Raw genomic sequence first — 13,750 nt, 5'->3', positions numbered from 1 at the left:
GATGAAAGGAAAATGTTGTCTCCCTGTCTGTGTATGTGCGTGTTTTAGGTCAGTCGTTATTTCTTTGGGCTCAGTGGAACCGATTTCTGTATATATTTCGAGGTTCATTCGGATATGTGTGTATCTTTATGTCATATATTCTTGCAAATAGATTCAGATCCTGTGGGACCCATCAACCTTTGAAGGATGTCAACTGGTCGAGTGCCCTCATCCCCGCAGAATCGACGCCTGTGTCTGGATGTGACTTTTTAATTTGTCGCCATGCTAAAACTCTCAGTTTACTTAAATATGTGAAGTACTAGAAGTTACAGTGCATAAGTAGAATTTTAGTGCTATCTATAGTTGTGCACTATTTTGTGTTTAGTAAAAACTGTGTTTAATTAGTTATGTCTGCCAGTTCCAAATAAGAATTCTGAAGATTGTACGAAACAATTATCATCCAAGTGCACATTTATTCTTACCGCAACCTTCAATTTCCTTTATACGCATTCTCACTAATATTGCAGATCTAATTATAGCTTGCTCCTGTGCAGTATTAGTAGATGACATCTTCCGAGCAGCGTTCGACTACTACCCACTTAATTTGTCGTCGACAGATTCAAATATTTGCAAGAATTGAGATGGAACTATTTAACGGATGGCATTTAGAATCTCCCCCAACCAGACCCGTATCCAGGGGAGTTTAGGGAAGCCGGACTCCCCTAAATTTTTGCTAGCTCCCTAAAATTTTCACAGTAGGCTTGAAAATGAACTATAATATGGTGATAAACTATAATATAGTTGGATCGGCCCCCTAACTTCAGCCGGCCCCCCTTATATTTTTGGGCTAGCTACCGGCCTGCCCTCAACTCATTTCATGGCTCCAGAACCGAGTAAATTGTTTTTTTTTTTTTTTTTTTGGTCTAAATTGTGATAAAGGCGGAAAACAACGAGCCCTGCAGGGCTTCTAACCCCTTTTCGCTCGCTTAGCTATATTTTATGAGAAACTAAAAGCTAACCCTATTTAACTTTCAATGTTTCTCTAAGTGATACCAAACTCGACAATTTCTCACTAGGAGAAAATCCACACGGGCGCTAACTTTATTCTTTAAAAAGTTGACATATCCACGTAAAAGAGGATATGGTGCTTACTGCTGCTGATTGGACATTTCGGTGCCGGAGTCGTGTGCGATTTATTACCATGTTCGTAGGAGAAAGGAACTGACTTTGTTGCTAGAGTCGCGGCAGTTAATTTGAACAAGCAGTTTAACATGAACTAACTAATTCGTTTACTAGTTCACATGAATGTGCTGTTTAAAGAGTCATTTCGTTCTTGAACGATCCATCATTAGTTGGTATGAACTGGAAACGTAAAAAGTGGCAAAAAGTCCTCATTCCGCAACCATCTTTGAAATATTGTGAATTACAATGCAACACAAACAATAAAAGTAGTTATACCTTCTATGCAGAGTATAGCAAATCAGGGCGCAAATTTTGCATTGCGTTCACCCAAACCGCTATAGAATAAGGCCGTTACTTTCTCCTTAGGACCAACTGGAAGACCTTACGTAACTGGCAACTATGAAAATCATGACTTGGTAATCTTTCTGACCTTCCCGTACCCTTCTCATTAAAGAACTACAGCAGCCGGCAAGGGGACGATAACATTCATTATTGCAGTACTTAATACATCGGAATGGTAAAAAGTTACTATATATTTGTGACAAAAATATGTATATAGTAGTAGTGCAATGATAAGTTATAATTTTTGTTCCTTGCCTTTGCGTAGCTGTTTTGTTATTTTGTTTAAATCAAATCATAGCTTAAAAGGACCTTTCTGAATACTTCCATGTGCAAGGATATTAATTTTAGCTTCTTTCTAAATGAATTGTTTTGATTAAAAAGTACGAGTGACTTATACATATTATGATGTGTGATTTGAATTAAGAACAATCAACTTTAGTGTCATGTTCATGATTTGCACAAGGCCTACCTCGAGTTATACATAACCAGCTGATCTTGTTGGTAAAAGTCAACTTTCTCATCTGGTGTTGAACACAGGTGTAAAGCTAACCTAAGTAACATTTTAGGACATCTTAGGGTGCAGATTTACTGTACGGATCTACTTATTCGTAAATTTTACGAAACCTGTAATAATATTTTAATAGGCTGTATGTAAATAATGAGAATGTGTGTGTATACCTACCTTTGCTAATGCCTCTGCTTCCAACAGACACTCCTCCCCTGCAGTTGCTACGCCTGTGCCAGGACTCGGTTAGATAGCATTCCTGCTTTTAAGTACCGGTAGCCACCTAGCGCAAGTTGGTTAATGTCTTTTACACAGTTCTTATCATGTACTACTATGAGCAAAATAAATGACGCGTCTCTTTATTTTGAAGTTTTTTTGAAAATATCTCCGTTTTCTTTATATGTTCGAAATTTCGGAAGGTTTCCCCAGCAGGACAGGTTAATAACAAACCCGTTTTTAATATTTGTGTTAGATATTAGCTTAAAATAAAGAAATTAGAAGCAAAAAACATTAAATCGACAGAAATCTCGAGAATTACCAACTCTGCTAAAGTGGGAAATTTTCAAGAACGCGAGGGAATTCTGCAGTTCAACACGAAGCAGCGACATCTATGTCATTGAGAGAAGCGTGGATTAGATCTACAAACGAAAATTTTAACGAAATATTTCTAGTATGTCTTATTATATGCATAGGGAACGAAAGTTTGCATAAGGAAAGTAATGACAACGGTGTGAGACTCGTGAACTTTGCAACATCCAAAAACCTAATCGTGAAGAGTACAAAATTCCCACATCGCGACGTTCATAAATACACTTGGACATCACCAGACGGAAAAACACATAATCAAATTGATCACGTTTTAGTAGATAGAAGAAGACAATCTAGCATAATTGACGTCCGGTCGTTTAGAGGGGCTGATTGTGACACTGATCACTACCTGGTAGCAGCGATAATACGGGAGAGGTTATCGTTGAATAAATGTAATACTCAATGCCCGAAAACGGAGAGATTTAATTTAAAGAAATTAGAAGAGAGCCAGGTAAGAGAGGAATACCAGATTGAAGTTTCGAATAGATTCTCGGTTTTAGAAGACTCGGAGTGCACTAGTGTTGAGGATACTTGGATTGAAATTAGAGATAGCATTAAAAGTTCAGCAATAGAAAAATTGGGACACGCGGAAATACGTAGGAACAAACCATGGTTCGTCCAAGAATGCATTAAACTAGTAGAGAAGAGAAAACAGGCAAAATTACGGTGGCTACAAAATCCGAATGAAATAACTACACAAAATTTCGCAGATATCAGGCGGGAAACTTCCAAAACTTTTAGAAGAAAGAAACGGGATTTTTTGAAAGCTAAAATTAAGGAACTTGAAGATAATAGTAAAAATAAAAATATTCGGGACATGTATAAGGGGATCAGCGAATTTAAGAAAGGTTATCAACCTCGTGCTTATATATTAAAGAAATCTGACGGAACAGTTCTCACTGATACGGATAGCCTCCTAAATAGATGGAAAGATTTCTTTGACGATTTGCTGAACACGCAGCCAAAAACTAATGTGCGTGGAGAAAAGGAGATACACACCGCAGAACCGTATATTCCAGAACCCAATCGAATAGAAGTGGAAGCCGCTATAAAGAAATTAAAGAAACACAAATCTCCGGGTGTAGATGAAATTCCGGCTGAGTTAATTTTAGCTGGAGGCGAAAAATTGTGGAACAAGATACACAAACTCATTCTCCTTATCTGGAACAAGGAAGAATTGCCACAAGAGTGGAAAGAGTCAATCATTGTTCCAATTCACAAGAAAGGCGACAAAACTGACTGTAATAATTATCGAGGCATTTCTCTTCTGTCAACATCCTATAAAATCCTTTCAAATATTCTGTTAGCAAGATTGACCCCATACGCAGATGAAATTATTGGAGATTATCAGTGCGGATTTAGACGAAATCGATCAACTATCGACCAAATATTTACCATTCGCCAAATACTCGAAAAGAAGTGGGAATACAATACCCCGGTACATCAACTATTTATTGATTTTAGAAAGGCTTACTACTCGGTTAGGAGAGAAACATTATACAACGTTCTTACAGAGCTTGGAATACCGAGAAAGCTAATTAGATTAATTAAGATATGTTTAAGTGAATCCCAAAGTAAAGTGCGGGTAGGAAAATTTTTGTCCACGAGCTTCCACGTCGAAAATGGCCTGAAACAAGGAGATGCGTTGTCGCCATTATTATTTAACTTTGTGCTGGAATACGCCATAAGGAAAATCAAAGATAGCAACCAGGGCCTAGAGTTGAACGGCATTCACCAGGTTATGGCATATGCTGATGATGTAAATTTAATAGGGGATGATAGGAGAACAGTAGAAATAAATGCAGAGATATTATTAAACGCTTGCAGGGACATGGGTTTAGAAGTAAATGCAGAGAAAACTAAATACATGGAAGTGCGTCGGGACCGTAATACGGCAAATTGTGGAGGCGTTAAAATATTAAATAATACTTTTGATAAAGTGGATACTTTCAAATATTTAGGATCAATATTAACAGACGAAAATCATATTCACGAAGAAATTAAATGTCGACTAAAAGCAGGGAATTCGTGTTACTATTCGGTTCAAAATCTCTTGTCGTCGCGAATTCTGTCGAGGAATTTGAAGCTTAAAATATATAAAACGATAATCATGCCTGTGGTTTTGTATGGTTGCGAAACATGGTCGCTTACTCTGAGGGAAGAACATAGACTGAAAGTATTTGAGAACAGGATCCTGAGAAGAATATTCGGACCCAAGAGGAACGAGAATGGGGAATGGCGGAAGCTTCATAACGAGGAACTACATAGTTTATACGGTTTACCCAACATTGTTAGGGTCGTCAAGTCTAGGAGGCTTAGGTGGGCAGGTCATGTAGCTAGAATGGAAGAAAGTAGAAACGCTTTCAAAGTCTTGACTGGTAGACCCATAGGAAAACGACCATTAGGAAGACCTAGGCGCAGATGGGAGGATAATATTAAGATGGATCTCGCAGAGATAGGAATACAAAGTAGAAACTGGATCCAATTAGCTAAGGATAGAAGTCAGTGGAGAGCTTTTGTGAACGCGGCATTGAACCTCCGGGTTCCATAGGCCATAGAGTTAGTTAGTTAGTTAGTTCTTATTATATGCATTATCAGCGAACTCCAAATATATGAATCTATGCTAAGTATTAACGTATAGATAGTGCAAATAGTGGAAATTACCTATGGAAAAAGACGAATTGTTAGCCCAATCGTAATGAAAAATCGTCTTTACTGTAGAACAGGTTCCGCTTATGTAAGAAAGCAAATAGCTCAGTTAGATAAAGCAACGAGTTTGTATACCGAAGGTAGACGGTTCGAATTCCGTGGAAGTACTGTTGTCATTTTTATCACTAAGGTTATTTTATTTATTTTTTATTTGGGAAAGAATCAAAATGTAACATATGTGTAAAACTTATGACGATACCCAAAAAAAAAAAAAAAAGTTTGGATATTTTGATAACAGATTTCCCTATTAAATGTTTAATTTTCTCTATAAATATTTATCTTAAATTGAAATTGTTTTGAATTTACTACATAAGCAAAGTTGCCCGAAGGAGGAGAGCTCAAGTAATAGATATTCTACGTAAAAGCAACCTATTGTAGAATGATGATGCTTCTTACCTTCAGCACATAATCTTAACGTTAGAGAGTCAGAGAGAGAAAATTCCTGTTTTTCCTCCCCTATGACCACTCATCTTAAAGCTCTATCTATAATGATTCGTGTCACATAATTTCGGCTCTCCAAAGACATTCATATTTATTATTATTATTATTATTATTATTATTATTATTCCTGAATATGAGCCAGAGCCCACTCTGAAAAATTGCATCTGGCGTTCTGAGTGAAAGTTCTATGGGACTATTAGAAAAATATATTCCCGTTTCCACGCTGATGGTAGAATTTCTTAAACAGTTATTGAATTACGTTCGAAAGGCAGGCGTAAATAGCGCCCCCGCAACAATGAGGCGTGGGGACCGCACAAGCTGCAAGGCCAAAAAATATACAGTAAGTACGCCGGGGCGGAGCAGGCCAAATTTTCACACGGGCAAAGTGACTTTTTGGCGCCCCTTCCCCTAGTAGTAGCCTATATTTTACATTTTATCATAGTGTTTTTAATAGTTTAAACCAGGAGCGTCATTTCAGATTTTGCTTTGGGGGGGGGGGCAAGACCTCTTGATATAAGTAAAATTTCGCGTTTTTCACTGATTTACTACTATTCTAATGATAAAATCTATATACATCTCAAACTCAGGGGGGGCAAATGCCCCTCCCTGCCCTCCCTAAATGACGCCCCTGTTTTAAACCCATTTTCAAAAAGAAATCCATTATCTAGGAAAATTTCACAAAGAATATGGCTCGCTATAAACAATACCAACTCCACCCCCTCTGGTCTAGTGGCTAGCACGCCTGCCCTCTGTGGTACCGGGTCCAATTCCCGGTGGATTACTGTTGAACGATAAAAGTGGTTCGGATTCCACTATAATTAGTATCCACATCTCCCTTGCCCATTAAGGCATAACCGTGGAACGCTAAACTCAAGCAAACAAACAAACAACACTTAATTCCCGGCACTCTTTATTCTACATGCCATCTCTCAATTTTTCGATACAGCCCCCTTAGTACTATGAAACTCTCTTCTTCCATAGTGAAATGTAAAAAGATCATATAATTGCCACTACTTTACAAGAATATAAACCAAAAACGTCAGTAGAAAGCACATTGTAAAATTTACTTTTTGAGGCTCGTTTTGGTGCCCCTCTTTCTCTGGCACCCCGGGCAGTCGCCCGGCCCTTAGTCCGCCCTTGAAAGTACGGACGCATAACTAAGGACTGCGGAGGAGAGGTTAACCTTCATGTTATGCCACTGGTTTCACGTGTTTGAAATGTTCAGTAAGTGATCGGTTAGTGAAATAATTTCGACGGTTACTGATGTTTAAAGTTTAGGTAAGACAAAGCTACCTAATCAAATACATTTGATATCGCGATGTCACAATTTGATTTTTCCTCACATAAAAAAGATAAAAACAATAGTAATAAAAACCCTTACTCGTACTGGGCTCCTAACTAACTAACAACCTAATTCTTACAGACTAGTTGCTCTGACCAACTGAGTTTCGATTTCTTACGCGAAAGAAGTCTGTTATATTAAGAGGCATGCTTTTCATTATCAAAACTGTTCGAAGTAATACGAACATGGCTTAAGAACAGAGACGGAACTGAATTACCACTCGATTGACCTTGAGGGCAAATCACCAAAGCGTAGCTATAAACGTAAGTTCCAGCATGCATTTCTCTGGAGTTGTGTTCAGTATTCCTATCTGCCAGTCATGCTTGTTCGTAGGAGTAATATGTTACAAACCTAACCTTTCGATAGAGCACAATGACAGAGAATCGGAGGAAAGAAACTCTTGCCATTGTGAACGTGGGATACCACACTGTGCAATAAAACTGACGCGTCTCCTTGAAGTGATATTTCATCGAAAATAACTCGTTTTCCTTTATATAGTCTATCCGAAGTTTTTGAGGGTTTCAAAATGAGGAAATGTTACTGACAAACAAGAACGCATTTATGGGTGGGTCTAGGGGGTCCGGACCCCCTCTGAAACCCCAACTTTTATGTAAATTTAGCCTAATTTTGGGGATTATCTTTTAAAATTTTATTATAATTTATCCTAATATTGAAGTCGGACCCCTCCCGAAATAAATTACTGCATACGTGTCTCTGACAATTTTCAATATATTCGTTAAATAATAAAGTAAAATAACTAAATTAGGAGCAAAAAGCTTTAACACGGGCTAACTTTTGTCTACTGCCAATATTGCTAGAAGGGATATTAATAGCAAAAACTGCTAGTCAATGCTAAACCTTGGAACGTCATCCCGAACAACAAGTCTATTATTGAGAACTACATATGAAACATGTTATTAAAACTTATCCAGCTTTTATCTGGCATGAAATTATTATATACACCAAAATTCACTCTCCTAAAATGTGTATCTAAACAATGTACGAAGCAATGAAAATTTTTTATCGAAATATTTGGGCAGGAAACTCTAACAGCCAGCCATTTTATTTAAATCGTAATAAACCCTGTAACCGTACGTTAACGTGAGGGCAAAGCTTGGTCCATTGGTAAATTGTTTGAAGAATAAAAACTCAATGTTCGTAGGTTCGAATCTATCCAGTCACCACAACATTTTATTCTTATGTGTAACGATGAAATAAGAAAAAAATGTATAACCGTTAAGACAAAACTTCAACCAAGTCTGAAGAGAACAATACTAAAATAGTAACACAATGACGTCAACCAAAAATTATTTCATGTAGCGTTTGGACGAAATTACAGCTGTTAACAATTGCAGAAATAAAAACAGGCTGATAGCTGTAATGCAATCTAGACTTCTGAATGCATTTACTTCCTGAAAACTTCCGTCTCGTCATTGGTATGCCGTTAATCATTGTAAAACCTTTCAATTGGAAGTGAAATGACACAAACTAAAACAGTTTTAAATCAATAAATGTCTATGTGTAAAAGTAGGTGTCTTTTATCTGTAGTTCTTAGTTCCTTTTACTTTGAAGTGACAAATGAGAGAAGAAAGTATGGTGTTCGAAAAAAAAATCAAATTTGAGATTTCAACGAATTTATACGTATTATAGCCCCTAACACCGAAAAAGTTATTTTTCGATACATGTCTATCTGTTCGTCCGTCCGTTCGCTACACTTTTCTGTGCACTCGCCTAGAGGCCATACCGTTCAACTTATCGGCACCAAATTTTAGTTTAAGATTTTCATAGTATTTCCTATAGTTTTTTTATTTCCCTCCTACTCCCAAAACAAGGGTAGTTTCCTGTACGATGAAAATAGAAAAAAGATATTTTCTCATAACTGGCTCTAACGATCTTGTTTTCTTTCTTTTTTTATAAATCAATATTTAATTAGCAACCCTATTTTGTGGTATAAGGCATTTATCTGGGAAAAATCTACAAGGGGTAGTTTATACTAAGGGGGTGAGTTTTTTCTCAGTGATTTTCTCAAAATGGACTCAAATGTTTTCGTTCATATTTCATAAATAAAGATTTCATTAATAACTTATCAATATGGCATAACTCGTTTATCCTAAAAAAATGCGAGGGGTAGTTTATTCTTGGTGGAGTGTTGTCTGGGCGATTTTCTCAAAAACGACTCAAAAGAGTTTATTCATATTTCAAAAATAAATATTTCGTTAATAACCGAACAATATGGCAAAACTCGTTTGTCCTGAAAAGATATGCGAGGGGTAGTTTACTCTTGGGGGTGTTTTTCCTCCACGGTTTTCTCAAAAATGAGTCAAGCAATTTTGTTCGTACTCAGAAATAAATATTTCATTAAAAACCTAGTAATATGGAATAACTCGCTTACCCTGAAAGAATCCTCAAGAGATAGTTTATTCGGGGAGTTATTTTTCCCTCACGATTTTCTCAAAAATTACTCGGACAATTTTATTGATAATTCATAAATAAGTATTTCATTAATAACCCTATATTTTAGTGTAAGTCATTTCTATGAAAAACAATTACAACGGATAGTTTATTTTTGGGGTCAAGGTTATTTCCCCGACAATTTTCTCGAACGACAGGCGATTTTGTTCAAATTTCGCAAATAAATATTTCATTAATAACCAAAAGTATATCTTAACTCATTGTTCGAAACAATTCACAAGAGGTAGGTTACTCTTGACGTGTTCTTTTTGAACGACTTTCCCAAAGTGACTCATTTGATTTTTTTTCATATTTCATAAACAATGATTGCATTAATTGGTCTATTATATGTCTAATGAAAATGTGCTCAAAGTGTGAGTTAGTTTTGTAGTGTGGATTTTCTTCAATCGAAGTTTTTTATTCGATAATCTGACATTCGATGTATTTGAATAATACGATAATTTTATTCGTATTATCCAAATACACACTTCAGTAACAACTGCGGCCTAACACAGTTAAGAAATTGAATTGAAAAAGTTTAGTGCGGTGGCCCTGTAATTGATTATTTTTTGAGAAACTCCCTAGCTTTTTGTGGTAAACTTAGGCTTTTCTTTTTCGAGCGACAAAAGAGAGAAGAAAATATAGTGATTGTGAAAATAATATCAAATTCAGATTTCAACGGATTTACGTTTCATGGCGTCTACATACCGAAAATGTGACTTTTCGACACCCGTCCTTGCGGTCCGTCCGTTCGGCACACTTTTATATGCACTCGCCTAGAGGCCATACCGTTCAACTTATCTACACCAAATTTTAAACTTAGGGTTTACTTAGTATTCTTACAGGAGCTTTTCCATTTTTTCCTACCACCTAAAATAAGCGTGGTTTACAAACAGCCGAAAATCGAAAAACGCTATTTTCTCAAAAATGGTTTTAACAATTTTGTTTATTTTTCATTAATCAATATTTAATTAACAACCCTATATTGCAGTATCAGATATTTCTCTTAGAAAAATTTACAAGGGGTAGTTTATTCTTGGAGGTGACTTTTTCTCGACGATTTTCTCAGAAAAGACCCTGGCGAATTTTGTACACACTTCATAAATAAATATTTGACCTTACAACATGGTATAAGTCAATTGACCTGAAAAATATATGAGTAGTAGTTTATTCTTGGACTTGAATTTATTCTCAGTGAGTTTCTCAAACACGACCAGTTGGCAACCCTGTATCTCGACAACGAAGCTGAATTCGAAAACTGCAAGAGGACCATTTGTCTCCTTTTGATGTCACGAATCACCTCCCGAAGTTTGTGGACATCTTTCAGGTTCACCCTTAATGAAGCTTCTTTTCGAAAAGTTAACTATTAACTTTAGGCATTGTTTATCTTTTTTTAAATCACAAATGTCGTTATTAATTTTAAGGCAGAGAACTACTTCTGAGAGAATAGATCTTGAAAGATAATATTAAAACTTAGACTTTTGTTTTCGAGACATTCCAGACAAGACGAGACATTTTACAAGCTATCTCGTGTCCAAAACATTTGCCTCGTATTATCTTGGATGTCACAAAGCGCGTCTTGTCTCTTTCTCGAGACATGTCTTATCTCGTGCGCATTCGTTAACACTTGGAAAGGATTATCTTTCTACTCAAAGCATTGTTTTTATAATGGTTGCATATTTATGATAATTGCTGTCCACATAAATTACAGTCCTTTCAGTTGAATTAATTTTTATTATTATTATTATTGAAATTGCAATATCTAGTTTAACGTTGGTCGATTATGCACCTACGCTAAGGGAGAATGATGATGAATGAAATGGTGAAATGAAGAAAGTGGGAGGAAAATGGAAAATCTCAAGAAAACACATACCCATGCACACGGTATTTGTCCACCTCAAATTTCACTTGGCGCGAAGTGGAATCGAGCCACGGACCCCATGCACCAAAGGTGAATGCTCTATTATTATTATTATTATTATTATTATTATTAATAATAATAATAATAATAATAATAATAATTGTAGCGAGCTCAACGGGTTTCAACCGTTCGACTTAACCAACGTTTGGGTGCCTATTCGTTCGTCGGCTCCATGAGAACTTCTCATAAAAGACATTTCATTTTAATGAAACTAGTAAGTGCCTTCTTTTAGCTCTGCGAAGTAACTATTGCTTGGAATATGAATCTGCAAAACATAGAGGTAAAATTAACCAAATGGTGCAAGTTTCCACTTATATATACAAAACAATTTTGCAATATCAACTACGTAAATCTTGTCCCATAAAGAAGCCGAAACCCCTACACCGAAGAGCCCTCCGAGATTTGATCATTGTCCACACGGACTGAAATTGTCATTTGAAGCCAAGGCTTTAATATGAAGCCAATAATTTCTTTAAAATAGACGGAAAATTCGGAAGTTATAAGCATTTTCATATTTTTGCCTTTTCTTATAAGGGAGCCGTAGCCCCCTATACTGAAGAGCCCCCCCCCCCCCCGGAGATTTGATCATTGTCCACTCGGACTGAATTTGTCATTTGGAACCAACACTTTAATACGAAGCAAAATATTTCTTTAAAATAGACGAAAAATTCGAAAGTTATAAACATGTTAATAATTTTGCCTTTTCTCATAAGGGGGCCGTATTAGCCTACACTGAAGAGCCCCACGAGATTTGATGATTGACCACTTGGACTGAAATTCTCATTTGAAACCACAACTTTTAATATGAACCCAAAAATTAAACTTTTACATCAATTTAAACTGACTGGGTTCCGGTTCCCCCCACTATTGTTTAGTTTAGTTAAGTGGTAATTTGTGACAGCTTCACATCATCAAAAGAATGTTTCACTTCAACTCCCCTCCCCCAGGAGTTCGTGCTGGATCCACCACTGGAATCAATAGACACTCTTCCTATTCTTTTTGTCACCCTTGATTGTGTAGGGGCTCCCTCGTACAAATAAAGAAGCGGTAATATTACAATCAAGGGGCGCTATATATTAGGTATTTTTTTAGTTACCTACCCCTAACCGCACAGGGCCATCTTTCGTAGAATAAAAAATATTACGTGATATTCCAATCATGAAAGGGGAGAGGATGCTGTAAATATATTTCTTATTCATTTTGTCTGTCCTGCTTATCAAAAATTACTTTCTGTTGGAAGGGTACTGAAATGAGAGGGGCAAAATAAAAAGTCGTACCCCCTCCTACATGGTTGCTCAAATAAGTACTAAAGAAAGCATTTTAAACTAAGATATTTAAGATTTAAACTAGGAAACTAAGATATCCTTACATTATGTAAGGATGGCATATTCAGGATTATTATTATTATTATTATTATTATTATTATTATTATTATTTTTTGAATGTTTTTGGAGCACCGAAATTTTGTGAGACGAACAATGATATGTAGAGGTTTAAGATGGGTGGTCATACAGGAGGAAAAACCAGGATTTTTCTCTGTCTGACTCTCTAACGTAAAGATTATGTGCTGAAGGTAAGAAGCATCATCATTCTACAATAGGTTGCTTTTACGTAGAATATCAATTACTTGAGTTCTCCTCCTTCGGTCTACTTACCTTATGTAGTAAATTCAAAACAATTTCAATTCAATACAAATACATTGTAAAACTTTTCCGTAATTAAACATCTAGGGAAAATTAAACATTTAATAGGGACATCTGTTATCAAAATATCCAAACACGTAGATAGAAGAGTATCTAGTGAGAAATATTGTGAAACTTTATAAAATTCTCCAAATTAGAATTAACATTTACTGGGAAACATTCGTTATGCGCCAGCGAGCATATGGTGAGCAGTGAGCACAGGGGAAATAATTACGAAACTGTTTGCAAACAAAATTAGGGACGCTAATGCAAATGCGACAACGGCATTTTTTCTTTTTTTGGTATCGTCATGAGTTTTACACATACGTTACAATTTAATTCTTTCCCACATAAAAAAATAAATAAAATAACCATAGTGTAGAGATAAAAATGACAACGGCATTTCCATGGGATCGAACCCGCTACCTTCAGCATACAGACTCATTGCTTTAACTAACTGAGCTATTTGTTTTTTTACGTGAACTGAGCCTGTTCCGGTAAAGACGATATTTCATTACGATCGTCCTACCAATTCGTCCTTTTCCATAGATAATTTCCACTATTTGCTCTATGTTTATGTTAATACTTAGCATATATTCATATATTTG

At 36.2% G+C, this 13,750-nt stretch overlaps 1 protein-coding gene across 1 annotated transcript in view; it reads left to right on the top strand.

Moving 5' to 3' along the window:
- Positions 1-1,524: 1,524 nt before the first annotated feature.
- Positions 1,525-13,750, top strand: part of Mdh1 (malate dehydrogenase 1) — a 34,509-nt gene continuing 22,283 nt past the window's right edge. The window contains exon 1 of the mRNA XM_081758506.1: positions 1,525-1,678. Coding sequence (XP_081614632.1) covers positions 1,676-1,678 — 3 coding nt within the window. The 5' untranslated portion in view covers positions 1,525-1,675. The remainder of the gene's footprint in view (positions 1,679-13,750) is intronic.

The sequence above is a fragment of the Thermobia domestica genome, chromosome 5 (assembly GCF_964235325.1).
Source record: "Thermobia domestica chromosome 5, izTheDome1.hap1.1, whole genome shotgun sequence".
Lineage (NCBI taxonomy): Eukaryota > Metazoa > Arthropoda > Insecta > Zygentoma > Lepismatidae > Thermobia > Thermobia domestica.
This window is presented reverse-complemented; position numbering and strand designations above follow the sequence as displayed.